Source organism: Hypanus sabinus, chromosome 4 (genome assembly GCF_030144855.1).
Source record: "Hypanus sabinus isolate sHypSab1 chromosome 4, sHypSab1.hap1, whole genome shotgun sequence".
Taxonomy (NCBI): Eukaryota; Metazoa; Chordata; class Chondrichthyes; order Myliobatiformes; family Dasyatidae; genus Hypanus; species Hypanus sabinus.
Window position 1 is genome coordinate 83,049,282 of NC_082709.1, and position 27,525 is coordinate 83,076,806.

At 45.5% G+C, this 27,525-nt stretch overlaps 1 protein-coding gene across 1 annotated transcript in view; it reads left to right on the top strand.

Annotated features, from left to right (window-relative positions):
- The first annotated feature begins 11,286 nt into the window (after window positions 1-11,286).
- LOC132392946 (carboxy-terminal domain RNA polymerase II polypeptide A small phosphatase 1-like) overlaps window positions 11,287-27,525 on the top strand; it is a 43,010-nt gene continuing 26,771 nt past the window's right edge. The window contains exon 1 of the mRNA XM_059967554.1: window positions 11,287-11,689. Coding sequence (XP_059823537.1) covers window positions 11,623-11,689 — 67 coding nt within the window. The 5' untranslated portion in view covers window positions 11,287-11,622. The remainder of the gene's footprint in view (window positions 11,690-27,525) is intronic.

A 27,525-nucleotide genomic window follows, 5' to 3' on the forward strand; every position in this document is an offset into this window, starting at 1 on the left:
AATGTCCCTTTAGAACAGAATTTCTTTTGCCAGAGGGTGGTGAATCTGTGGAATTCATTGCCACAGATGGTTGTGGAGGCCATTGGGTATATTTTAAAGCGGAGGTTGACAGGTTCTTGATTCGAGATATTTATGGAGTGCTGCATACATTGTCAAGGATCCCTCCCTGTCATCCGACCGACAATCTCTTTGACCCCTACCATCAGACAGGAGGTACAATAACATTAGGACAAGGACTATTAGGATGTGAAACAGCTTCTCCCCCAGGCCGTGAAACAGCTGAACTCCCTGCCACACCCAGGTCTCAACGCGCATGAAGCACAAGTACCGTTATACTGTTTACTTTTTAGCTTGAGTTGTAAATACATCTTAAGCTAAATGTCAGTCTTCTGGAATTATATTTTATTATTTCTTAATTTATTTGTAGTAATATTACTTTATATGTTGACTGTGAAGTATACGTACTGTGTTGTGCACCTTGTTCCGGAGGAACATAGTTTTGGTTGAATGACGATAAACTTGAACTTGTACTTGAGTAGTAAAGAAATCAAGTATTACCGAGAGAAGGCAAAAGAAAGGAGCTGAGCGAGAAAATAAATCAGCCATGATTGAATGGGGAACAGACTTGATGGGCTGAATGGCCTAATTCTGCTCATATGTCTTATTTTTCACAGGATAGAAATGTTAAGTTTTAGAGGATACAGATCTAAGATGAGAGGGCAGAAAATTTCAAGGTGATGTGCAGGGCAAGTGTAGTAGTTGCGGCCTGGAATGGGCAGCTGGGTGAGTTGGTAGAAACAGATATGACAGAGGGATTTAAATAGGCACAAAAAGTGCCAGGGATTAGAGTGATATGGATCACATTCTGAAAGATAGGATTAATTTAACTTGGCATTATGTTTGGCCTGTTCAGGTGCTGTACTGTCCTAAGTTTCTCTGGAAGCTTGTATAGACCTGATGGGTCAAAAGGCCTTATAGACAATAGACAATAGACAATAGGTGCAGAAGTAGACCATTCGGCCCTTTGAGCCTGCACCGCCATTCTGAGATCATGGCTGATCATCTACTATCAATACCCGGTTCCTGCCTTGTCCCCATATCCCTTGATTCCCCTATCCATAAGATACCTATCTAGCTCCTTCTTGAAAGCATCCAGAGAATTGGCCTCCACTGCCTTCCGAGGCAGTGCATTCCACACCTCCACAACTCTTTGGGAGAAGAAGTTTTTCCTTAACTCTGTCCTAAATGACCTACCCCTTATTCTCAAACCATGTCCTCTGGTACTGGACTCTCCCAGCATCTGGAACATATTTCCTTCCTCTGTCTTGTCCAATCCCTTAATAATCTTATATGTTGCGATCAGATCCCCTCTCAATCTCCTTAATTCCAGCGTGTACAAGCCCAGTCTCTCTAACCTCTCTGTGTAAGACAGTCCGGACATCCCAGGAATTAACCTTGTGAATCTACGCTGCACTTCCTCTACAGCCAGGATATCCTTCCTTAACCCTGGAGACCAAAACTGCACACAATTTTCCAGATGTGGTCTCACCAGGGCTCTGTACAAATGCAAGAGGATTTCCTTGCTCTTGAACTCAATTCCCTTTGTAATAAAGGCCAACATTCCATTAGCCTTCTTCTCTGCCTGCTGCACTTGCTCATTCACCTTCAGTGACTGATGAACAAGGACTCCTAGATCTCTTTGTATTTCTCCCTTACCTAACTCTACACCGTTCAGATAATAATCTGCCTTCCTGTTCTTACTCCCAAAGTGGATAACCTCACACTTATTCACATTAAACGTCATCTGCCAAGTACCTGCCCACTCACTCAGCCTATCCAAGTCACCCTGAATTCTCCTAACATCCTCATCACATGTCACACTGCCACCCAGCTTAGTATCATCAGCAAACTTGCTGATGTTATTCTCAATGCCTTCATCTAAATCGTTGACGTAAATTGTAAACAGCTGTGGTCCCAATACCGAGCCCTGTGGCACCCCACTAGTCACCACCTGCCATTCCGAGAAACACCCATTCACCGCTACCCTTTGCTTTCTATCTGCCAACCAGTTTTCTATCCATGTCAATGTCTTCCCCCCGATGCCCTGAGCTTTGATTTTACCCACCAATCTCCTACTGGGGACCTTATCAAATGCCTTCTGAAAGTTGAGGTACATAGTGTTCAGGATAGGGTTTTCCCATCAAGGCAGGGAGAGGATGATAGGGTGAAGGAACCATGGTCGATGAGTGATGTGGAACATCTAGTCAAGAGCAAGAGAGAAGTTTGCTTAAGGTTCAGGAAGCGAGGATTCGACTGGGCTCTAGAGAGCCACAAGGCAGCCAGAAAGAAACTTAACAGTGGGCTCAGGGTAGAAGGGGCCATGAGAAGGCCTTGGTGAGTGGGGTTATGGAAAACTACAGGGCAATGTCTATGCATGTGAAGAATAGGAGGAGGACTGGGGTGAGGGAAGGGATGAAAGAAGAAACATGTGCCTGGAATCAGAGGAGACAGGGGAGGTCCTTAACTTTGACGATTGTGAAGACACCATGAAACGGGCTAATATACTGGAAAATGTCAACGTTAAGAAGATGTGCTGAAACTTTTGAAAAGCATTAGGATAGATAAGTCCCCGGGGCTGGGCAAGATAAATATACTCTAGGTTACTATGGGAAGCAAGGGAAGAGATTTAGTGATGAACTTTGAATCCTCACTAGCCACAGGAGTATACCAGATGATTGGAGGGTGGTAAACGTTATTCCTTGGTTCAGCAATGGGAGTAGGGATAACCCTGGGAATTATATACCAGTGAGTCATACTTCAGTGATGGGCAAATTAATGGAGAAAATTCTTAGAGACAGATTTTATGAGCATTTGAAGAAGCATAATCTGATTTGGGATTGTCAGCATGGCTTCGTGCGGCGTGGGTTGTGACCCGCGAGCCTGACTGACTTCCTTGAGTAAGTGACAAAACAGCTTGATAAAGGCAGAGCAGTGGATGTGGTGTATATGGAATTTAGCAAAGTGTTTGAAAAGGTTTCCGATGGTAAGATCACTCAGAAAACTAAGGAGGCATACGATCCAAGAAAAGATGGTTGCTTGGATTCAGAATTGATTTGCCCATAGAAGGCAAAGAATGGTTGTAGATGGACATATTTTGCTTGGAGGTTGGTGACCAGTGATGTTCCACAGGGATCTGTTTCGGGAATCTCTTTGAGATTTTTATAAATAACAGATGAAGCAGAAGAGTGCATTAGTAAGTTTTCAGATGACACAAAAGTTGGTGGAATTGTGGACAGTGCAGAAGTTTTTTGTAGGTCACAACAGGACATTGAAAAGATGCAGAACTGGCAGATGTTCAATCTGGAAAAGTGTGAAGTGATTCACTTTGGAAAGTCGAATCTGAAAGCAGAATACAAGGTTAATGGCAGGATCCTTACAGTGTGGAGGAACAGAGAATGTTCAAAGATCCTTCAGAGTTTCCATATAAGTTGACAGGGCAGTTAGGAAAGAGGATGAGAGGTGACTTGACAGAAGTGTAGATGGAGTGGACAGCCAAAGACTTTATCCCAGGGTGGAAATGACTAATATAAATAGAGCATAATTTTAAGATGATTGGAGGAAAGTCAGAGGAAAGTTTTTTACACTGAGGAGGTGGATGCATGGAACACCTATGGGGGGTGATAGTAGAGGCAGGTACATTAGAGATGTTTGAGAGACTCATAGATAGGTACATGGATGATAGAAAAATGGAGGGCTGTGTGGGAGGGAGGAGTTGGATTGACCCTACAGAGTAGAGCAGTTGTGCTCTTTGATCTACTCCATGATCAATCCCTCCCACAAAGTCTTCCGTAGGGATGTGTGTCAAATATAATCAACTGGAACGATGTCAGTTAGGCACCTTGGTCAGCATGCATGAGGTAGGCAAGGGGACCGTTCCTCTGCTGGATAACTATGGCTCGGTTACTCTCAGTTAGCAATATTAATTATAAATAGTTGAGGTCGGATCACTGATTCCTGTGGCAACTCATTAATTACTGACAGTCAAACTTAAAATAATTCCTTTATCCTAAGTGTAGGGGGAATTGAATACAAAATTATGCTTCCTACATAGGGCAGTGGTGAGACCACATCTGGATTGGGGTGTACAGCTCTGGGCTCCAATGCACAGCTTTCCAAAAAGCTGCAGAGGGACGTGGACTCGGTCATCTCCATCACAAACACAACCCTCCCTGCCATCGAGGACACCTTCGAAAGGCGATGCCCCAAGAAAGCAGTGTCCACGGTGAAGGATCCAAACCTCCTAGGGAAGTAGTCAGACACTGGGAGTTTGGGAGCAAAAGCCAGGCAATGGAAAGTTCAGGGCGAGTAGAGGGTGCAGGAGACCCTGGAGAGAGGGGCGAGTGGAAATGAGGGAGACCACCAAGGTGGTGGGGGACACAGTGGACAATTCCAGAAGACAAGGCCCCCCCCACCACCCAGGACATCCTCTTTTCTCATTGCAAACATCGGAGAGGAGAAGACTCACACTCAACATGTTAGGGACAGCTTCTTCCCCTCTACCATCAGATTTCCGAATGGTCAGTGAACATCACCTCACTGTTTTTGCTCTCTTTGCACTTCTTATTTATTTTATTAATATTTCTTGTAATTTATAGATTTTTTTTTACATATTGCACTGTACGGCTGCTGCAAACCAACACATTTCATGGCACATGTCACAGAACCATAGAACTCTACAGCACAGAAACAGGCCTTTTGGCCCTTCTTGGCTATGCTGAACCATTTTTCTGCCTCGTCCCACTCAGTGATAATAAACCAGATTCTGATCCTGTGTATTCTTAGGGTAGCAGTGCCTGGATTGGTGTATATTCTTATTGAAGGAGGGATTTGTACAGTAGGAGTATTGCACATAGCCCAGAGAAACTTCACAAGACTGAAACCTGGAATGGGTGGTCAAATGAAAAAAGATGGGACACAAGAGATTCTGCAGCTGCTGGAAATCCAGAGCAACAGATAAAAGTGCTAGAAGAACTTAGCAGGTCAAGCAGGATTGAAGGAAGGGAATGAACAGTTAGTGTTTCGATCTGAGACCTTTCATCAGAGCTGGAAAGGAAGGAGTTCAAGCCAGCGGGTGATAGGTTAGTCCAGGTGAGGGGGAAAGTGGGTGGGTGGGAGAGGGGAGATGAAGTGAGAGGCTGGGAGGTGACAGATGGAAGAGATAAAGTGCTGACAGGAGTGGCTAGGAGAGGAGAGTGGAGCATGGGAGAAATGGGAGGGAAGGGGCACCAAGTGGAAGTGATGTGTTGATGAGGAGAAGGGAAGTGGTGAGGGGGGATGTAATTGAAATACTCAAGATCTTGAGGGGTCCACCATAGATGTAGAGAGGATGTTTCTTTCTGTGGGAGAATCTCAGAATCAGATTTATTATCACTGGCAAATGATTTGAAATTTGTTGTTTTGCATTGGCAGTAGGAATAAACCATACTTCTCCAGGAATTGTCATCCTGTCATGGTGGAGGGGTTTGTGAGTTCCTGAGATAGCGAAGGCAATGCTGCCTGGAGCTTAGCTCCTGCTCCTGGTGGGGTCTGTCATGGTGGTAAGATCAGACAACGGGCGACCTAACCAAGATCGCAACGGTGGAGCTGGCAGAAGTCGATGACCCATCACAATGGCCCGAGGGAGGCTGTAGCAGTGAAGGGCTCCCTGTCATCTTGCTCTCTATGCTTCGGATCCTGACCCCCATCTGCCAAGGACCCTGTGGTATCTGCCTGCGAATCCACCTTGCCACAGTAAACAAAGCCACACACAGGCATTCTCCATGAGGTGAATCCGCCCCCACGCCCTGTACCCAGGTAGCGACCCGCGGACCCACCAATAGATACCCCTTTCGAGAACATCATACTCTACCTGAGGGCTGCGGTGCAAACACATAAAAAATACGATAAATTGCAAGATGAATCAATAGTGCCAAAAAAGGAATAATAAATTGGTGTTGAGAGAGCTAGGGGCTCTTCTCTTTGAAGTGAAGGAGGATGAGAGGCAACTTGTTAGAGGCGTACAGAATAATAAGAGTCGTATATAGAATCGACACCCAGTGACCTTTTCCCAGGGTGGAAATGGTTAATGCCAGGGGGCATAATTGTAAGGTAATTGGAGGAAAGTCCAGTGTTTTTTACACAGAGTGTTGTGGGAGCTTGGGATGTGCTGCTGGGGTAGTGGTAGAGGCGGATATATTAGGGACATCTAAGAAATTCTTAGATAGACACAGGAAAGACTATGTAGGAGAGAAATGTTAGACTGATCTTAGAGTAGGTTAAATGGTCGGCACAACATCAAGGGCCGAGGGGCCTGTACTGTTCTATGTTATATTTTTATTCTCTCGGGGAGGGGTGGAACTCTCTTCCTCGAGGGGCAGTGGAATCCAAGTCTTTCACTCTTTAAGGCAACGTTAGAAAGATTCTAGAAGGGTGGCAGAGGATGGGAGGTTAATGGTTGGCAGGCATAAACAGAATGACATTAGAGACAGATCTGAGATGACATAATGCACGGCCCTGAGAGATATTGATTTACACCGAGACCTTGGGGTCCAGGTTCCCTGACAGTGGCTGCACAGTTTGACAGGGTGGTTTAGAAAGCATATGACAAGCCTGCATTCACGAGTTGAGGCTCCGAGTTCAAGAGTAGAAAAAAGATTGGCTTTATTTGTCACGTGTACGCTGAGACATACAGTGAAATGTGTCCCTTTGCATCAACGACCAGCAGAGTCTGTGCTGGCGGCAGCCTGGAAGTGTCGCCATGCTTCCAGCGTCAACAGAGCATGGCCTCAGGTTCTGCTCCGTGAGTCACTGGAATGTGGGAGGAAACTGGAGCCCCTGGAGGGAGAAGGTAAAAACTCCTTACAGATGGAGATGGGGATTGAACCCGATGTCTGTTGCTGTAAAGCACTACACTAGCCACTAGACTATTGTATCACGTCGGAGTATGGGTTGCCTTTTATAGGAAGGGGGTGGAGGCTTTGGAGTGGGTGCAATTCACCAGGATCAGAGAGCATGAGGGTGAACAAACCTGGGCTTCTCTGGAGCAGCCGTGACTGAGGGAAGATCTGAAGGAAGTTTATGAGAGGCAGCTAGTATCTTTCTCCTCTTGGTCAAAATGTCTAATATCATAGGGGAGGCATTTAAGATTTGAGGGGGGAAGTCGAAAGGAGGTGTCTGTGGCAAATATTTTACACGGAGACTGGTTAGAGGTGTTTGAGAGACACATGTAGAGTATGAATGGATATAGACTATGTGGCTAGGACTTGAGGAGCTGAGCTATAGAGAAAGGTTGAATAGGTCAGGACTTTACTTCCTGGTGTGGGAGAATGAGGGGAGATTTGATAGAAGTATGTGCAATTCTGTGAGGTATAGATAGGGTAAATGCAAGCAGGCTTTTTCCTCTGAGGTTGGATGAGACATGAACTAGAGGTCATAGGTTAAAAGTGAAAGGTGAAATGTTAAAGGGGAAACTTCTTCACAGAGGGTGGTGAGAGTGTGGCACGTGGCGGATGCGGGGTCGATTTCAACATTTAAGAGAAGTTTGGGTAGGTATGTGGATGGGAGGGGTGTGGAGGGGTATGGTCCAGGTGCAGATCAAAGGGACTGGGCAGCCTTTGCAGTGGATTAGATGGGCTGAAGGGCCTGTTTCTGTGCTGTAGTGTTGTATGATTCTGTGTACATGCAGAAGGAATTAGGTTAGTTGCATGTCATTTGGTTAATTATTTGGGGACACTGTGAGTCTAAGGAGCTGGGCTCATATTCTACTGTTCTATGATATTACTAAGTGGGATGGCAGGACAAGGGCCATGTACACCCATACTGCAAACATTTAGTGGGTCCAACCTTGTGTCACTCTGCTGAAACAGACATCACGTCAACATCTCTGATGCTGCACATCTCAAGATCCTTAACACTGGTACACATGTAATGTCACATTGCAAATGTGGCCTGAATTGCAAGTCACGTAGCATTGGAATAGAGATGTTTACATGTAAGATCACTGAAGGACCAGAGCACACAGATAAAGCGGATGTGGAGAGGATGTTTCCTATAGTGGGAAGTCCAGGACCAGAGGACACAGATAGAGTGGATGTGGAGAGGATGTTTCCTGTAGTGGGAAGTCTAGGACCAGAGGGCACAGATAGAGTGGATGTGGAGAGGATGTTTCCTACAGTGGGAAGTCCAGGACCAGAGGACACAGATAGAGCGGATGTGGAGAGGATGTTTCCTATAGTGGGAAGTCCAGGACCAGAGGACACAGATAGAGTGGATGTGGAGAGGATGTTTCCTGTAGTGGGAAGTCCAGGACCAGAGGACACAGATAGGGTGGATGTGGAGAGGATGTTTCCTGTAGTGGGAAGTCCAGGACCAGAGGACACAGATAGAGTGGATGTGGAGAGGATGTTTCCTGCAGTGGGAAGTCCAGGACCAGAGGACACAGATAGAGTGGATGTGGAGAGGATGTTTCCTATAGTGGGAAGTCTAGGCCCAGAGGACACAGATGGAGCGGATGTGGAGAGGATGTTTCCTATAGTGGGAAGTCTAGGACCAGAGGGCACAGATAGAGTGGATGTGGAGAGGATGTTTCCTACAGTGGGGGAGTCCAGGACCAGAGGACATAGAGCGTATGTGAAGAGGATGTTTCCTATAGTGGGGGAGTCTAGGAACAGAGGACACAGATAGAGAGGATGTGGAGAGGATGTTTCCTACAGTGGGGGAGTCTAGGACTGCAGAGCTCAACCTCAGAACAGAAGACTCTCAGAACCAGAATCAAGTTTATTATCACCGATGTATGTCATGAAATTTATTGTTTTGTGGCAGCTGTTCATTGCAATACATAGTACTAAATTTATTCAATTAAATTTGATAATTAGAACAAAAAGAGAGGGGAAAGTAGTGAAGTACTGTTCATGAGTTTATGGTCCAATCAGAAATCTGATTGTGGAGGAGAAGAAGTTGTCCCTGAATCATTGAGTGTGTGCCTCCTCTCTGATGGTAGCAGTGAGAAGAGGGCATGTCCTGGGTGATGGGCGTGCCGCCTTTTGAGGCATCGCCTTTTGAGGGTGTCATGGATGCTGGGGAGGCCAGTGCCCATGATGGAAATGGATGAGTTTATAACTTCCTGAAGCTTTTCCAATCTTGGGCTGCGGCCCCTCCATACCAGGTGGTGATTTAACCAGTTCAAATGCTCTCCATGGTACCTATGTAGAAATTTGCAACTGCCTTTGGTGACAAACTCCTAATGAAATATTGCCACTTCCATGCCTTCTTTGTAATTGCATCAACATGTTGGGCTCAGAGATGTTGACACCCAGGAACTTGAAGCTGCTCACCCTTTCCATTACTGATCCCTCAATGAGGACTGGTTTGTGTTCCCTCAGCTTCCCCTTCCTGAAGTCCACAATCAATTCCTCGGTCTGACTGATGCTGAGTGCGAGGTGGCCGTTGTGACCCCACTCAATCAGCCGACCTATCTCACTCTTGTACGCCTCCTCGTCACCATCTGAAATTCTGCCGGCGATAGCTGTGTCATCAGGAAATTTACAGATGGCTTTCGAGCTGTGCCTGTCCACACGGTCGTGGGTGTAGAGAGAAGAGCACATTCTTGAGGTGCGTCAGTGTTGATTGTCGGTGAGGAGGAGATGTTTTTTCCGATCTGCACAAGCTATGATCTCCTGCTGAGGAGGTCAAGCATCCAGTTGCAGAGGGAGGTATTGAAGCATTTTGACTAGACCTGAGGGTGTGATGAGGGCTGAGCTGCTGTCAACAAACAGTAGCCTGATGTAGGTATTACCATTGGCCAGCTGATCCGAGAGCCTGTGAGGTTGCATTCGCTGCAAGTTGTCGCAGGTCCAGGTCCTTGCTTAGCCATGACCAACCTCTCAAAGCTCTTCATCACAGTAAATATGAGCGCCTCTGGATGATGGCCGTAGAGACAGCTCACCATGATCTTCTTGGTCACCATCATGATTGTCAGCGTTGTGAAGCAGGTGAGAACGTCTCCCTGCAGCAGAGAGAGATCGAAGACCACTCCCACAGACTGGCTGGCAGAGCCCTACAAAGATATACCGTCAGGGCCTGACGCCTTGCCGGAGTTCACCCTCTTGAAGGATTTTCTGAAGTTGGCCTTCTGGGACAGAGATCACAGGGTCACCGGATGCTGCTGGGGTTCTCATAGGTGTGGCTTTATTCTCCCTTTCATAACGTGATTGTAATGTCCCTTTAGAACAGAAATGACAAGGAATTTCTTTACCAGATGGTGGTAAATCTGTGGAATTTAAAGCCAACAGATGACTGTGGAGACCAAGACTGTGGGTATGTAAGTTGATAGGTTCTTGATCAATAAGGGCATCAAAGGTTAGAGGGAGAAGGCAGGAGAATGGGTTGGCTGGGATATTAAATCAGCCCTGACACAACTGTGGAGTAGACTCGATGGGGAATAGCATAAACACGAGGAAATCTGCAGATGTTGGAAATTCAAGCAACACACACAAAATGCTGGTGGAACACAGCAGGCCAGGCAGCATCTATAGAAAGAAGTACAGTCGACGTTTCAGGCCGAGACACTTCGTCAGGGCTAACTGAAAGAAAAGATAGTAAGACAATATCCTAATTCTGTTCCTATGTCTTATGGTCAAATGCTAATTTTCATCTTTATAGGACTTAAGTTGGTGTGGAAGGGGTGAGTTATCTGAATTACAGCGAATTAAATTAAATAACCCAGTCCTGAAGCAAAGTTTTGAGCCTATATGTTGACAACTCCCTCCTCCGCACAGACGCTGCTCGACCCGCTGAGTTCCTTCGCTAGGTTTGTTTGGTGGGTTGAATGGCCTTGCGCAGCCTTCACGCTGTGTTCCTTTCATAAATCAACAGCGACGGGGGGAGAAAATATGGCGCTACGTTCTCTTTGAAACCGCACGCAACTACCGCGGGTTGTTTATCACGATTATAAAACAAGAATGTTGCCTTCCGCAGCGAGCGCTTTGGAGACGGTCCCTAACCCTGGGGGCTCCGCTCTCACGGTTTCCAGGCTCCCCCTCGGCAAAAAAACAAGCCCGCCACTCCGGGCTGCCGAACTTTGTTTTCGTTTCATTCTCACTGGGTGTGTGTGTTCAGAAAACACAAGCCCGGGGTTCGCGCATTGCGATCGGGCTGCTGCGGAGGAAGGAAGGAGGAGGGAGAGAGGAAGGAGGGGGTAGGAGTTGAGAGGGGGTACAGAAGCCAGGAGGAGGGGTGGGGAAGTAGTGGAGGGAGGGAGGGAGGACGGACGGACGCCCCCGCCGTTCCGGAGCGCTCGCCAGCCGAGCCGGGAGCTTGGAATCGCGGCCGCATCGTCTCCGGAGGAGGGCCGCCTTGAAACCGACAAGCACGATCCATGTTAGTTTCGTCGCTTGGCTTTGAAACTGACGGGGAGAGGTTTCCATGTTGTGAGCGAGCTCCCGAACCGCGCTTTTCCCTCTCTTCCCCCCTCCCCTCCTCTCCTCTCCTCCCTGTCCGCTCCCTCCCGACCTACACAGATATATGTGCCCGGAGGAGGGTGGGAGGGGGGATTCTTTTTTTCACCCAAAATAACAGATCTAGCTCATGGACAGCCCGTCCATAATCACCCAAGTCAGCAAAGAGGAGGCGAACAGCCCGCTGCGAGAGAAAGGTAACAATTTAGTAACATTCTAACTAACGCGGCAACATTGTTGTTTTAAATGTCGAAAGTTTGTAGCAAACTCAACCGCAACATTGTCGCGATTCCCCCCCCCCTCGCCGAGCGCTATTTCTGCTCTGGTTTACTGTGTGTGTTTACCCCTCCTCCGCCTGTTTGTTTATGTTCCATTCCCCTTTGCATCTTAGTACATGGGACTTCGTGGTTTTTTTCATATTTCGTAAGATTTCGGCTTTTCTCGGGATCGACGGCTCGTTTAAAAAAATCGTGTTTTTTTTTAATATACAGAAATGGGTGTTAGCTTGTCTTCTGGGGGTTTGTACCTCTTTCGATTTCTCTCTCGCCCCCCCTCCCCCGAGCAGCCAGCACCACTAAACAAGTTGTTGTTCCTCTGGGCGGGAGCGTTGCTGAAGTCGAAGCGGACAGGCGGGGAGGTTTGTTTTTAAATGTCTCTCCTGCCACCCTCGGCGATGTTGCATCAGTTAGTAATTTGGCCGGATGGTTATTTTTCTGGTGTGAAGCGATCGGATGCCATTTTTTTTCATGGGACTCCCGCGGTGGGTGTGTCTGTGTGTGTGTTTTTCAGTTTTGCGTTGGGGGAGAGAGAGGGACGCTAGCGTCGCCTCCCTTCCCCAATCTCTTCTCCCTGATTGTTTCAAAACAGGGAGCCTCCCAAAGATTTTCGGTTAAATTTAGCAGTGTTCCCGTCCCTTATGACTAAAGGGTGCTGTTATTTCGGCTGCGAGGGATGCTCGGGGCTGGAGCCTGCCGGAGAGCGGGGGCCGGGCGAAAGCTGTCTGGATCGGTCGCTGGCCGAAGTTAACCGCGCTGCGCCACAGGTCCGATCTGGCAAACTTCCTGATCTCGGGATGGGTTCGGACATACGGCCGCGGGGGCTGCCACTTCGACACAGGCCGAGAGTGAGGACGATACGAAGACAGGCGGAGGGGCAGGTAGTTTTGAGGAAGCAGAAGGACTTGGACAGATTGGGGGGGGGGGGAGGAATGTGGCAGATGGAATGCAGTGTAGGGAAGTGTATGGTCAGGTACTTTGGGAGGAGGAATATTTTCTAAATGTGAAGCAAATTCAGAAATCAGAGTTGCGAAGTGGCTTGGGAGTCCGAGTGCAGGATTCCCTGAAGGTTAAATTGCAAGTTGAGTCGGTGGTAGGGAAGGCAAATGCAATGTTAGCATTCATTTCAGGAGGACGGCAATATAAAAGCAAAGATGTGATGCTGAGGCTTTGTCAGGCACTGGGCAGACTGGAGTACTGTGAGCAGTTTGGGTCCTTTGAGAAAAGAACTAGGGGGGATCTCATTGAAACCTATGGATTATTGAAAGACTGAGATAGAGTGGATGTGGGGATGATGTTTCCTGTACTTGGGGAGTCTAGGGCCAGAGGGTGCAGTCTCTGACTAAAAAGACTCCACTTAGAATAGAGAATGGAGGAATTTATTTAGCCAGAGAATGGTGAGTCTGTGGAACTCATTGTCACATGCTGATACCAGGTCATTGAGTATATTTAAAAAGTGGAGGTTGATTGGTTCTGGATTAGTCAGGGTGTCAAAGGTTACAGGGAGAAGGTTGGAGAATGGGGTTGAAAGGGAAAGTAAATCAGACATGATGGAATGGTGGAACTATCTCGATGGGCTGAATGGCCTAATTCTGCTCCTATGGCTTGTGGTTTTTAACTACTGCCTTATGGCCTAGCTCCTCAATTCAAGGGTCAATTTGACTCTCTCCTCCATTCAACTCAATCCGAGTTGGATCTCCCATCCCGGAGATTTGAAGATCAGAAACTCGGCAGGCATGCCATCATAGCATGCGGGACCATGTTTAGGAAATTCCACCTCCTTTCCCACCTGAGAGCTAGCACAACATTCCTAGTTTCTGTGGGCAACGTTCATAGCCGATTAGACCATAAGCATAGGAGCAGAGTTAGGCTGTGCTCCATCATGGCTGATTTATTGTCCCTCTCAACCCCACTCTCCTGCCTTCTCCCCGTAACCTTTGATACCCTTACTAATCAGAATCCTTCAACCTCCGCTTTAAATGTACCCAATGATTTGGCTTCCACAGCCATCTGTGGTCATGAATTCCACAGTTAAAGAAATTCCTCCTCATCTCTGTTCTAAAGGAACATCCCTTCTATTCTGAGGCTGTGCTCCCCGGTGCTGGACTCCCCTCTATAGGAAACAGCCTTTCCACATCCACTCTAGGCCGTTAATATTGACAGGTTTCCAAACGAGCTTCTGTTTAGAATCAATAAACCAGATGAGTACAGCATGGAACAGGCTATTCAGCCTGTTATTCCCGTACCAACCAGTTCAACTTCAAGTTTATTGTCATCTGACTACATATATACACCCAAAGGAAACAACATTCTGTCTGTCTACAGTCCACAATACATGTATCATGCACAGCACGTAAAACAAAATATTACCACAAGTAAGTTAATAAAACATAATTCAGAATGCATGCCAAGTGTGCAACTTGGATGAGCAGTGATCCAGCTCACTGTCTGAGTGAGGAGGCCTCTGTTTTGACCGGGTATTCATTAGTCTTACAGCCTGTTGGGAGAAACTGTTACCCAGTCTGTCAGGACTAGTCCTGAAGCTTCTGGACCTCCTTCCTGATGGTAGTGAGTCAAAGAGGTTGTGGGATGGGTGGTAGGAACCTTCCCCCGTCCCGTCCCTGGTCTGAAGTCCTCCCTGTCAGGGTGATTTGAAAGTTCGTCTGGACATTTCTGAAATGCCATCTGTGTTCCAGGCAGTCCCCATTCTCTGAATGTGGGGCAAAAAGTCCTCCCCACCAGTCTGATCTGCCTCAGGCATCAAGAAACTGGGACATGTCCTCAAGATTCAGGGGAGTAGGTTTGAGGTGGAGATGAGGGGGAACTGTTTTTTATTCTCCCCAGATAGGCAGAATAATATTTTGACATGGACTAATTGGTGAAAGGACCTGTTTCAGTGCTGTAGTGCTCTATGACCCTATGTGAAACTAGATCTAGGAGAGACCGCCTCAAGATTCGGGGGAATCGATTTATGAAAGAGATGAGGGGACTAGTGAATCTGCAATTCTGTGCCCAAGGAAGCAGAGGCTATCTTATTAAATATATTTAGGGCACAATTGGGTAGATCTTTGCATAGCTGGGGAATTGAGGCTTATGGGGAAAAGCAGAGAACCTGAATCTATGGTCAGATTAGCCATGTTCTTATTGAATGACAGAACCATTAAATATGTTAACTATACTTTTAAATATTTCACATTTCACCCAGTAAGTTCTTGTTTTGCTGAACCTCAGTGGGAAAAGCCTCTTGCATTTACCCTATCTTATACCCCTCATAATTTTGTATAACTCTGTCAAATCTTCCCTCACTCCTCTGTGCTCCAGGGAATAAAATCTTACTGTTTTTGATGTTTCCCTATGATGCACATCTTCAAGTTCCGACAACATCCTTTTAAACTTTCTTTGCACTTTTTCAATCTAATTGATATCTTCCCTGTAGATCGGTATCTGGAACTGCACACAGTACTCCAAGTTAGTCCTCGGCAATGTCTTGTACAACAGTCAACATACCATCCCAATTCCTGTAGAGTCCTAGAGTTCCACAGCACAGAAACAGACCCTTTTGCCCATCTAGTCTGTCCAAAACTCCTAATATGCTCTCTTCCACTTGATTGTAATCTCTGGATTAAATGTAGAGTAGGTGTTTCAGAATTTTGCATATGGTGCATAAATTATCAGGTGAGGTACAGATACAGACAATGGGAAGTTATCAACAAACTGGGCAGAGAAAGGGCAAGTGCAGTTCAGTATAGGAATGCAAATGTTCCTGGAGTTTAATAGTCAAAGTAAATTTATTATCCAAGTACATATGTCACCATATATATTGAGGTTCATTTTGTTGTAGGCATTTGCTGGAAATTAAAGAAATACAATAGAATTTATGAAAAGTTGTTCATAAACACTGACAAACAACCAATGTGCAAAAGAAGACAAACTCTGCAAATAAAAAAATACAATAATAAATAAGTTATTTACTTATGGTAAATAACTAAATACTGAGTTGTAGAGTCATTGAAGGTGTGTCTATAGGCTGTAGAATCAGTTTAGTGTTGGGTGAGTGAAGTTATCCACACTGGTTCAGTAGCCTGATGGTTGAGGGTTAATAACTGTTCCTGTACCATATACTACCTTAAGATTCATTTTCTTGCAGGTATTTACAAGAAAATAAATCAATACAATAAAATTTATGAATAACTATACATAAGCAAAGCTGACAAATAACCAAGGTACGAAAGGAGAAAAGTTGTGCAAAAATAAAAGAATGTGTAAATAAATAATACTGAGAACATGCGTTAGAGTCTGTAGGTTGTGAAATCAGTTCAGAGCTGAGGGGAGTGAATTTATCTGTGCTGGTTTGGGAGCCTGATGTTATTGTCTCTCTTCAGTACACAAGTGTAGAGGAGAATGAAATAATGGTTACTTTGGATCCTCTGCAGCATAAGAAACACAAGAAGCATAAAAACCACAATAAATATAAAGCAATCCTATAAAACAAATGTACAAGTAACTTAGACTGGTTGCGTGCCCATGAAGTGACAGTAGCTACACAAGGATCTGTACATAGCTTGACTCTATGATAACGTGGTGTGAGTGAATGGGTTGAGGAATTGATGGCTGCAGGGGAGTAACTGTTCTTTAGTCTGGTGGTCCTGGCGTGGATGCTACATAGTCTCGTCCCTGATGGTTGTGGGACAAACAGTCTATTAGCGGGTGGGTTGTATCCTTCATGATTTTGATTGTAGGGTAATACCTATTCCTGAACCTGCTGGTAATTGTAAATGCTTTGCTGTAACTCCACCATGAGTTGGTCCTGTTGGTCTTCCATTTTATCCACAACTGGCACTTGTGGCTTTAGTTCTGTGACTCTGGGCCTAACCTGAGTCAGAGTTCAGGATTCAAACCCCACTCCAGGGCCTTCAGCTCGAAGTCAAAGTGGACCTGCCAGTCATACACAAACGATTCTGCAGATGCTGGAAATCCAGAGTAACACACACAAAATGCTGAAGGAACTCAGCAGTTCAGGCAGCATCTATGGATGGGAATAAAGAGTTGATGTTTCAGGCTGAGACCATATATCAAGATCGGTAAGAAAAGCCTTGACCCACAACATGGACTGTTTATTCCTCTCCATAGATGCTACCTGGCTCTGTGTGTGTGTGTGTGTGTGTGTGTGTGTGTGTGTGTGTGTGTGCGCGCGCGCTTCAGATCCACAGCATTCACCAGAGAAACACACATGATATACATTCTTCAAACAAGAAAACACGATTAAAACGATAAAGAACATGGTCCATTATAATAGTCATTGTGTTCTTACACTGAGGGAGTGATTCCAGTTGTGCTAGTTGATTCAAGAACTGACAGGCTGAAGGGACGTGGCTGTTCCTGAAACTGGTGCTGTGAGATTGCTGCATCATCTGAGACGCCACCTTTCCCCCCGCAATGTTACGTTAAAAAGGCCCTCCCTGCACTCTGAAAGGCATGCTAAAGTCTGTTTTTTTGGGGGGGGGGGCTGCTTTAGAGAGGGTGCAGAGGAGATTTCCCAGGATGGAGAGCATGTCTAATGAGGAAAGTAGGGCTTTGCCTCTTTGGAGGAAGGAGGATGAGAGGTGTACAAGCACAGACTGAGTGGACAGCCAGAGAGTTTGCCCAGGAATTGGCTCATACAGGGCTGCATAATTTTAAGGTAATTGGAGGAAAATACAGGGGAATGTCAGTTAGAGTTTTTCACAGAGAGTGGTGGGCGTGTGGAATGCCCTGCCAGGGGTGTTGATAGAAGCAGATACTTTACGGGCATTTAAGAGACTCTTAGATAGGTACATGGATGAAAGAAAGGTCGAGGGTTATGTGGGAAAGAAGGGTTAGATTGATCTTGGAGTAGGTTAAAATTTCAGCACATTATTGTGGGCTGAAGGGCCTGTGCTGTTCCATGTTCTGTGAATCCCATGGCTGTTGTTTTGCCGGACCATTCTCCCTGGTGTGAGGGTTGGTTTCAGTGGTGGGGAATGGTGGAGCATTCCTGTGGGTGAGTCTTTGCCCAGGACCTCCCACTGGGTGAATCTTCATTGCCTGGGGAGCAGGAAATTGAGGGGTGGCTTCTGAAAAGGTTGTAAATTCCTGAGGAGTACAGAGGGGAAAAAAACTACCTCTGACATCTTCTCCCCATTGCCCCATACTTTCCTCCTTGAAGATGTTCCCCCTCATACACATAGAAGTTTATATGTGAGGGGTATGGATAAAGTCTTTCCCCAGGGCTGGGGAGTACAAAACTAGAGGGCACAGCTACAAGATAAGAGGGGAGAGATTTAAGAGAAAAAGTGAGTACCTGGAACGAGCTGCCAGAGGAAGTGGTTGAGGCGGGGCACAATTACAACACTAGAGGGGCATTTGGTTAGGTGCCTGGAGGATTATGGGTTGATGGGACTAGCAGGAAGGATGCTACAGCCTCTTGATGTTACTCTACAACACTACCCTGTGAAAGGCACAGTGGTCACCGACCTACAGGAAAGATATCGATAGGATTAAAGAATACAGAGGAAATTTACGAGGATTTGAGGAGCTGAGATAGTGAAAGGGTGAGTATTCCCCGAAGTTTAGGAGAGCGAGGGGAGATTTGATAAGGGATATAGATAGCAAGCGGGCTTTTCTCACTGAGATTGAATGTGACTAGTACTAGAGGTCATGGGTTAAGGATGAAAGATGAAATGTTTAATGAGTGGAAACTTTGTGGGAAAGAATGGTGGGAGTGTGGAATGAGCTGCCAGTGGAAGTGATGGTTGCGGGGTTGATTGTAACACTTAGTACAAGTTTGGATAGGTGTATGGATGGAAGGGGTTTAGAAGGCTATGGTCCAGATGTGGGGTGATTGTACTAGTTAGAATAATAGTTTGCCATGGACTAATGTTTAAAAAAAACATTTCTGGAAACTTTCACCAGTTCGACAAAGTGTCTATAGAAAGAAAAACAGTTAACATCTCTGGCATGAGATGGAGAAGTTGGAAAGCAGGTTAATTTTGAGTTGCAGAGAAGGTGGGATGGATGGATAGGACAAAGGGAATATGGCTGAGAGGCTTCTTTGTGATCCAGTGGCTTGTGGTGTAATCAAGCAGCAGTCAGAGCCCAGAGACTAAGGGTTAGCAGGATGATTAGTCAAGGGACTGAGTTCAAGGTAATGTTGCAGCTCTATAAAGCCCTGACTAGAGGTGTTCAGTTCTGCTCTCCTCATCACAGGAAGGATGCGGAAGCTTTAGAGAGGTTGCAGAGGAGATTCACCAGGATGCTGCCTGGATCGGGGAGCGTGTATGTATGAGGAGGATAAGTTGAGTAAGCTAGGGCTCTCTTTGAAGTGAACGAGGGTGAGAGTTGATCTGATAGAGATGTACAAGACGATAAGAGGCATAGATTGGGTGGATAGCCAGAGATTTTTTCCCAGGGTGGAAATGGCTAATATGAAGGAGCATCATTTTAAAGTGATTGGAGGGAAGTGAGTGAGAGGTGGAACACACTGCCGGGGTGATGGTAGAAGTAGATACATTAGATCCTTGTCAGAAGGGTTTAGTAGCCACCATTTATAATATGATCATGAAAATACAGCCAGAAGTATCAGAAAAAATTAGGAAGGAATGGGAAAAAGAACTTCACTGTCTTATACCCACTGAGCAGTGGGAGAAAATTTTACAATTAGTCAATTCTTCCTCTATTTGTGCTAAGCATGCCTAATACAATTTAAGGTTGTACACAGGGCTCACATGTCCAAGGATAAACTTGCTTAATTTTATTCTCATGTTAATCCAACCTGTGACAGATGTCATTCTGAAGTCGCTTCATTGACCCACATGTTTTGGTCTTACCCTTGTTTGCAAAATTATTGGAAAGATATTTTCGGTATTATTTCAACAGTTCTGAATATCAAATTGCAACCGCATCCTATTACTGCAATTTTCAGTTTACCAATGGTGGATAATAGTTGTTTATCCCCCTCAGCTCGACCGATGATTGAATTTGTTACATTAATGGCTAGAAATCTATCCTATTGAATTGGAAAGAAATTAATCCTCCAACTATATTTCAGTGGTTTTCTCAAACTATCTCTTGTTTGAGCTTAGAAAAAATTAGAAGTGTTGCCTTTGATCCTTCAGTTAAATTTGAAGAAACTTGGAGACCATTTATTCAACATTTTCATATGAGCTAAACCGACTTTTCCTAAACCTTACTTTTATTATCCTTAATTATTTGGATGGAGGTGCGGGGTTATTGACGCTGCTGTGTATATTTGACATGATGCAATGGCCCATGTTGGTTAGGTGTTTTCTTTTTTGGGGGGGGGGATTTTTTTTTCTCCTTTTTTTGTAATTACTATGAATTTGGGAGGTTATATATATATATATATATATATGGATTATCATCTATTTGAATGTATACTTAATCTATTAATTATGTACTCTCAAACTCTCTGTATTCATGTTTCACTTATGTTTGGTTAAATTAATAAAAAGATTTAAAAAGAAAAAGAAAGATACATTAGGGACACTAAAGAGACTCTTAGTCATAGGGATTAAACAAAATGGAAGGCTATGTGGGAGGGAAGGGTTAGATTGATTTTGGAATACATTAAAAAGGTTGGCACAGCATTGTGGGTCGAAGAGCCTGTACTGTGTAGAAACGTTCTATGTAAGGATTAATGTATGAGGAGTGTTTGGCTGTGGGCCTGTACTTCCTACAGTTTAGGAGAATGGGGAGGTGGGCGTGGAGGGGGGGTTCTTATTGAAACCTATTGAATATTCAAAGGCCTAGACCAGGGGTCGGCAACGTTTACCACTGAAAGAGCCAATATGGACCCATTTCCCACAGAAAAGAAAACACTGGGAGCCACAAAACCCGTTTGACATTTAAAATGAAATAACACTGCATACAACGGTTTTTTTTTGCCTTTATGCTATGTATAAACAAACTATAATGTGTTGCATTTATGAAATTGATGAACTCCTGCAGAGAAAACGAAATTACATTTCTGCATGCAACAAAAACATTTTGAACTCCGAAAAAAAGACGTTGGGTTGAAGGTTACTCCATAGGTAGCCTCCCTTGGATCGAAGAATTAAAAGAAAGCGCGCACTGGCGGGTGTCAGGCATTGGCAGTGGTGATGTATATTAATAGCGATAAAAAACACGCTGTAGCGGTGTGCTACATGCAGCGCTAAAATAAAGACACTGCAGTCAAAGGTAACTTTATTCGAACTAAACAGCCTTGATTTAAAGCCTCCCTCAACCCGTTCCCATGGGCGCGGATGCTCCAAAAGACACGTACTCACAAACCCCCGTAGGCTATCTCCCTTAGCCGGAACGGTGGCTAATTGTGAGCCGGTTCGGATGTGCCAGGAAATGGGGTCTCCACAACGCTTTTAGATTGTGCAAGATCACCATAATCTTCAAATTTCGAATTACATTTCAAAAACTAACAAACTACGGGGAGCTGCAGCACAGAGATGAAAGAGCCGCATGCGGCTCCGGAGCCGCGGGTTGCCGACCCTTGGCCTAGACAGAATGAATGTGGAGAAAATGTTTCTTATAGTGGGGCAGTCTAGGACCAGAGAGCTCAATCTCAGGATAGAAGGACATCCTTTTAGAACTGAGATGAGGAATTTCTTTAGCCAGAGGAAGGTGAATCTCTGGAATTCATTGCCACAGATAGCTGTAGAGGCCAAGTCATTGAGTATATTTAAAGCAGAGGTTGATAGGTTCTTTACTAGTAAGGGTGTCAAAGGTTATAGGGAGAAGGCAGGAAAACAAGTTTGAGAGGGATAATAAATCAGCCATGATGGAATAGTTGAGCAGACTTGATGGGCTGAATGGCCTAATTATGTTCCTATGTCTTCTGGTCTTATAGTCTTCTTGCTTGATGTACAGCAGACCAGCCTTTTGTCGCAGAAGAAAGACAGATTGAATTCCCCTGTTAGCTCCCACACCCTGTGACCTCCATCCCTTCTGGACCCGTCCTGACCGGTAACGAGCCCCGGTGTTTTACAATGAGAATCATTGTAGGTTGTTTGACTATTACATGGTCTGGTCTGACCCTTTCCTACTCTTTGTACAGGCGTGGTATTGTGAGTAATGGCCATTTCCAACCCCGCTGTGCACAGACTGTGTTTGGAGCGATGGGCGTCTTGATCACACACTGTGCGCTGATCATTGTAACATTGAGTGTACCACGTGTAAACACCAGCAGGTAGCAGTGCCTTGTGTGTGGTCACACGCCCAGCTGGGTGTGTCATGGGTTGGTGTAGAGGAAGCCTCATTCTGTGTCCGAACCTGCGGGTGTGTGGTGGGACAGTGTAGAGGGAGCTTCACTCTGTGTCTGACCCTGAGAGTGTGTGATGGGACAGTGTAGAGGGAGCTTCACTCTGTGTCTGACCCCGGGAGTGTGTGATGGGACAGTGTAGAGGGAGCTTCACTCTGTCTGACCCTGGGAGTGTGTGATGGGACAGTGTAGAGGGAGCTTCACTCTGTGTCTGACCCTGGTAGTGTGTGATGGGACAGTGTAGAGGGAGTTTCACTCTGTGTCTGACCCCGGGAGTGTGTGATGGGACGGTGTAGAGGGAGTTTCACTCTGTGTCTGACCCTGGGAGTGTGTGATGGGACAGTGTAGAGGGAGTTTCACTCTGTGTCTGGCCCTGGGAGTGTGTGATGGGACAGTGTAGAGGGAGCTTCACTCTGTGTCTGACCCCGGGAGTGTGTGATGGGACAGTGTAGAGGGGCCTTCAAATTCAAAGTCAAGTTTATTATCATCTGCAAAGTACACTAATGTACAGGTGCAATGAAGAACTTGCCTGCAGCAGCATCACAGACACAGAGCATTGGATAAGCAGCATTCAGAACAAAAAGTAGGGTCTCAGCCCGAAATGTTTACTCTTTTCCATAGATGCAGGCAGGCGTGCAGAGTTCCTCTAGCATTTTGTGTGTGTTGCTTGGATTTCCAGTATCTGCTGATTTTCTCATTTGTGTAGAATGTATGTTTGCATTTTACAAGAAAGAACACAATTAAAACAAAAACACATACAAAGTCCAGTTTAATAAACTAGCCATAATGTTGCCAAACTACTGATTAGGTTGTGCCAGTTGGTTCAAGAACCGCATGGTTGCAGGGAAGTCGCTGCTGTTGAACCTGGTGTTGTGGGACTTCAGGCTTCTGTGCCACCTGCCCAACAGTAACTGTGAGATGGCCCGGATGATGGTGGTATTTGATGATATAAGTTGCCTCCTCGATGGTGGGGAGAGATGTGACTGTGTTGCACTGGACTGAGAGCACTACGCTCTGCTCTGTCTTAATCCCTGGGTGTGTGTGGTGGGACAGTGTATTGAGAGCTTTAGAAAAATTCCACTAAATCTGCTTCCACCAGCGCTCTGGGTAGTTTATTTCAAATCGTACCACAACTGCAACAGTCTGCAGAATATACCTTTTTTCCTCTTTTGTTTACCAGTCTTTATTGCTATCTTCCCAATTACCCCTATCAATCAAGGATGGGAGGTGTACAAAATGATAGAGGCAAAGATCGAGTGGACAGCCAAAGACTTTTTCCCAGAGCAGAAGTGGCTAATACGAGGGGCATAATTTTATGTGATGGGGGGGGGGGGGATATTGGAAGTAGAATTGTTTTGCACAGAGGGTGGTGGTCATCAGGGACATTAAGGAGACTCTCAGATAGACTCATGGATGATAGCTATGTGGAAGGGAAGGGTTACTTTGATGTTGGAGTAGGGCTGAAAGGCATGTATTGTGCTGGACTGTTCAATGACTATGCACAACTGCAAAAATGGTTGAATGTAGCCTGTGAGTAGGAGGGTTGGAATTGTGACCTCCCTGCGCGCCACCCCCACCCTACCCCTGACCGCAGGACACTGAGTCTAATGACAACAACAATTACCAAAACTTAGGAAGTACTGTTGTTGCTAAAATCCCACATATATTTTAAAGGATGAAAATCAACTTTGAACAGGATCTTTGAATTGGGATGTAGGTTATGATTGTCCTTCAGATGAAATGGTGTAGAGAGATGGGGTGAATTCACGCAGTCATTTTCCCGGAGATGGTGAATCAGGATCCAAAGGGCACAGGTTATGGCAAAAGGGGAAAGAATGAACAGACAGGTGTGGGAATGGAAGAGGCAGGGAGAAGCTCGGCTGCCTGCTGGTATTTCAGAGTGTTGCCTGGATTAGAGGGCATGTGCTAGAATGAGAGGCTGGGGCAGCGGAAGCTAGGGAGAGATCTGATCGAGGTTTATGAGACTGTGAAAGATAGAGATAGTCCAAAGACAGTATATTTTTCCCAGGGCTAAAAAAATAACTCATACCAGAGGGCACGCATTTAAGGTGAGAGGGGAGTAATTTCAAAGGAGATGTGAGAAGTTTTTTACACAGAGAGTGCTGGGTGCCTGGGGTGGTGGCAGAGGGAGACTCATTAGAGATTTATGAGACTTTTAGGTAGGTACATGAATGTGAGGAAAATGGAAGGATATGGACATTGTGAAGACAGAAGAGATTAATTGTCCATTTGATTACTAATTTAATTGGTTCGGAACTGCACTGTGGCTGAAGGGCCCAGTCCTGTGGTATGTTTTATGTTTTCCCCCCACCCCTCCACCCCATGACTGCCAGCATCTCTCCTTCAACAACACTCCTCCCCACCACCAATCTCCCCTCAACGTGATGGCTGGAACTTCCCCTTCCAACTCTCCTCACGGAGTGCTGGTTTCAGATACAGTTTGACCTGTAGCACATGGTCCCCGTCTCTGTTAATGCCAAGGATCCTTCTATTAACCCTATGTTCTTCCTTCATGGTATCTGCTGTTTATCTTCTCGACATTCTCCTTGTGTCCTCCACTCTGACTTCGGCTAGCCTCTCCTGTGAGGTCCATCCCTCTGATTAAACCCCTGTAGGAACCTCTGCCAGAATTGGGTTTATTATCACTGACATATGTCGTGAAATTTGTTGTTTTGTGGTAGCACTACAGTGTAAGATGCAGAAAGCTTTTATAAATTACCGTAAGACCAATGTTCCCTCTAATTGTTTTTACAACTACATGGACCAACCATTGCTCTGAGCAGAAGAGTGATACGTGTCCTGCAGACTGTACTGGACTTCAGTAATGTGCGTACTATGAATATTTAGAATGAAAATTGAAAAATCGCATACTTTTCATTTTATTAGTGAAGGCTATAATGGAATACGGCACGACGAAGAAAACCTTCCACCTTTTGTAAATTTTTTCTCGCCTTTCGTAATTCCAGCTGCACAACAAGAAAGGCTATGTGCACGGGGGCATTTCAGTCACTGAGGCCGCGCACCTACACAGCTTAGAGGAAATAACGCGATAAGTCAAATGGGCAGAATTAGGCCATTCGGCCCATCATGTCTTCACCATCCCATCACAACTGATTTACTTTACCTCTCAACCCCATTCTTCTGCCATCTCGCTGTATTCTTGAATTCTCTTACTAATCAAGAACCTATCAACCTCCGCTTTATACCCAATGACTTGTTATCCACAGCTGTCTGTGGCAATGAATTCCACATATTCACTGCCCTCTGATTAAAGAAATTCCTCCTTGTCTCTATTCTGGTGCTGTGCCCTCTGGTCCTAAACTCGTGACTATTAGAAAAATTTTCTCCATGCCCAGCCTGTCTAGGCCTTTCAATATCCTGACGAAGGGTCTCGGCACAAAATGTCGACAGCGCTTCTCCCTATAGATGCTGCCTGGTCTGCTGTGTTCCCCCAGCATATTGTGGGTGTTCCTTTCAATATCCAATGGTTTCCATAAGACCAAATACAATAAGAAACATACACTCAGTGGCCACTTTATTAGGTACACCTGTACACCTGGTTAGTGAAAATGTTTCATCAGGCAATCACGTGGCAGCAACTCAGTGCATAAAAGCATGCAGACATGGTCAGGAGGTTCAGTTATTGTTCACACCAAACATCTGCATGGGGAAGAAAGGTGATCTAAGTGGGATTTTCTCACTCAACACTCTCCAGTTAATAGAGAACGATGTGAAAAAAAATGCAGTGAGTGGCAGTTCTGTGGGTGAAAGAGGTCAGAGGAGAATGGCTAGACTGGCTCAAACTGACAGGAAGGTGACGCGTTACAACAGTGGTGTGCAGAAAAGCAGCTGTGAACACACACAGCGCTTCGAACCGTGAAGTGGGTGGGATACATCAGCAAAAAACAATGAACGCACACTCATTAGGTACCTAACAAAGTGGCCATGGAGCGTATGTTGTGAAATTTGTTGCTTTTCCACATCAGTGCAATGTAATGCTGAAAATTACCTTGCAACAAGAAATATATATTAAAAAATAAATTAGCAGTGTACAAAGAGCAAAATAATGGGGTAGTGTTGATGGGTTCATAAGCTATTCTGAAATGTGCTGGCAGAGGGGATGAAGCTGCTCCTAAAACGTTGAGCTATTCCAAAAGCCCAAGTTAAACCAAACAGTGAATGTAATCTGTGTCATAATGACAAAGGGTGAGTCCTCTCCTTGCTTCTTATTTGCTCTGATGTTGTCGGGGGTATTGTTGATATTGCTGTGTTGTGAGATTTTGCTAATCCGTGTCAGTCAGCTCGGGATGATATCCCTTTAACATCATGGCTGGTTTTCCAGCCAAATCTATCACTAAACATTTATCAGTAGATGGGCCAAAGGTCACGTTCCTGTGCTGTGCTGCTCCGTGGCCCTATGAACATAGAGACATACTGTGTTTGATTCTGTACTGCGTACTGTATGCAAACAGTAATGGGGATCTCATTGAAACCTAATGAATATTGAAAGTCTAGACATGGGGAGGATACTTCCAACAGTGGGAGAGTAGAGGACCAGAGGGCACAGCCTCAAAATAGAATCTCCATCTAGGCTATCTTGCCTTCTGTGGGGGAGCCAATTCAGAATCCTCACAGCTGAGTTTCTATGATTGCCATGCTTCCTGACTTTTTGGAAAAACTGCGAGCTGTTTCGGGCCCCTTGTCAAAGCAAAGATGTGTTGGCATTTGGAGAATCATCCTGGGAATGAAAGGGTTAATGTATGGGGAGCGTTTGATGGGTCTAAGCCTGCACTTACTGAAGTTTAGAAGAATGACTAGGGATCTCATTGAAACTCGTTGAACGTTGAAGGGCCTGGATAGAATGGATGCAAAAAGGACCCTTCCAATAGTGGGAGAGTCTAGGTCCAGACAGCACGGGCACCCCTTTAGAACAGGTAGTGTAGTGGTTAGCATGACATTATTACAGCTTGGGGCATTGGCAATGGTGATGGAATTCTGAAGTCATCTGTGAGGAACTCCCTGTGTTCTCCCTGTGACTGCTAGGGTATCCTCCTGTTGCTCTGGTTTCCTCCCACAGTTGTGTGTGTTGGTAGGTTAGTTGGTCACTGTGAATGGACGAGGGTTAAATAATTGGGTTGCTGGGGAGTGTGGCTAGTTAGGCCAGAAGGCTCCCCCTCTCCAAACAAACAGATGAGGAGCAGGCTCTGGCCAGAGGGAGTGAATCTGAAATTCGGTGTGGGGGCCAAGTCATTGGGTGTACTTAAAGCAGATGTTGATAGCAGTTGAAAGAGAAAATAAACCCACCAGGATTGAATGGTAGAGTAGACTTGATGGGCCAAATGGCCTAGTTCTCCTATGTTCTAATGAACATCGGAGAAGCAGGTCCTTCTGTCCATTGAGCTGTACTAAATATGAACCACTTGTTTTACTCTCCCCACGTTCCCTC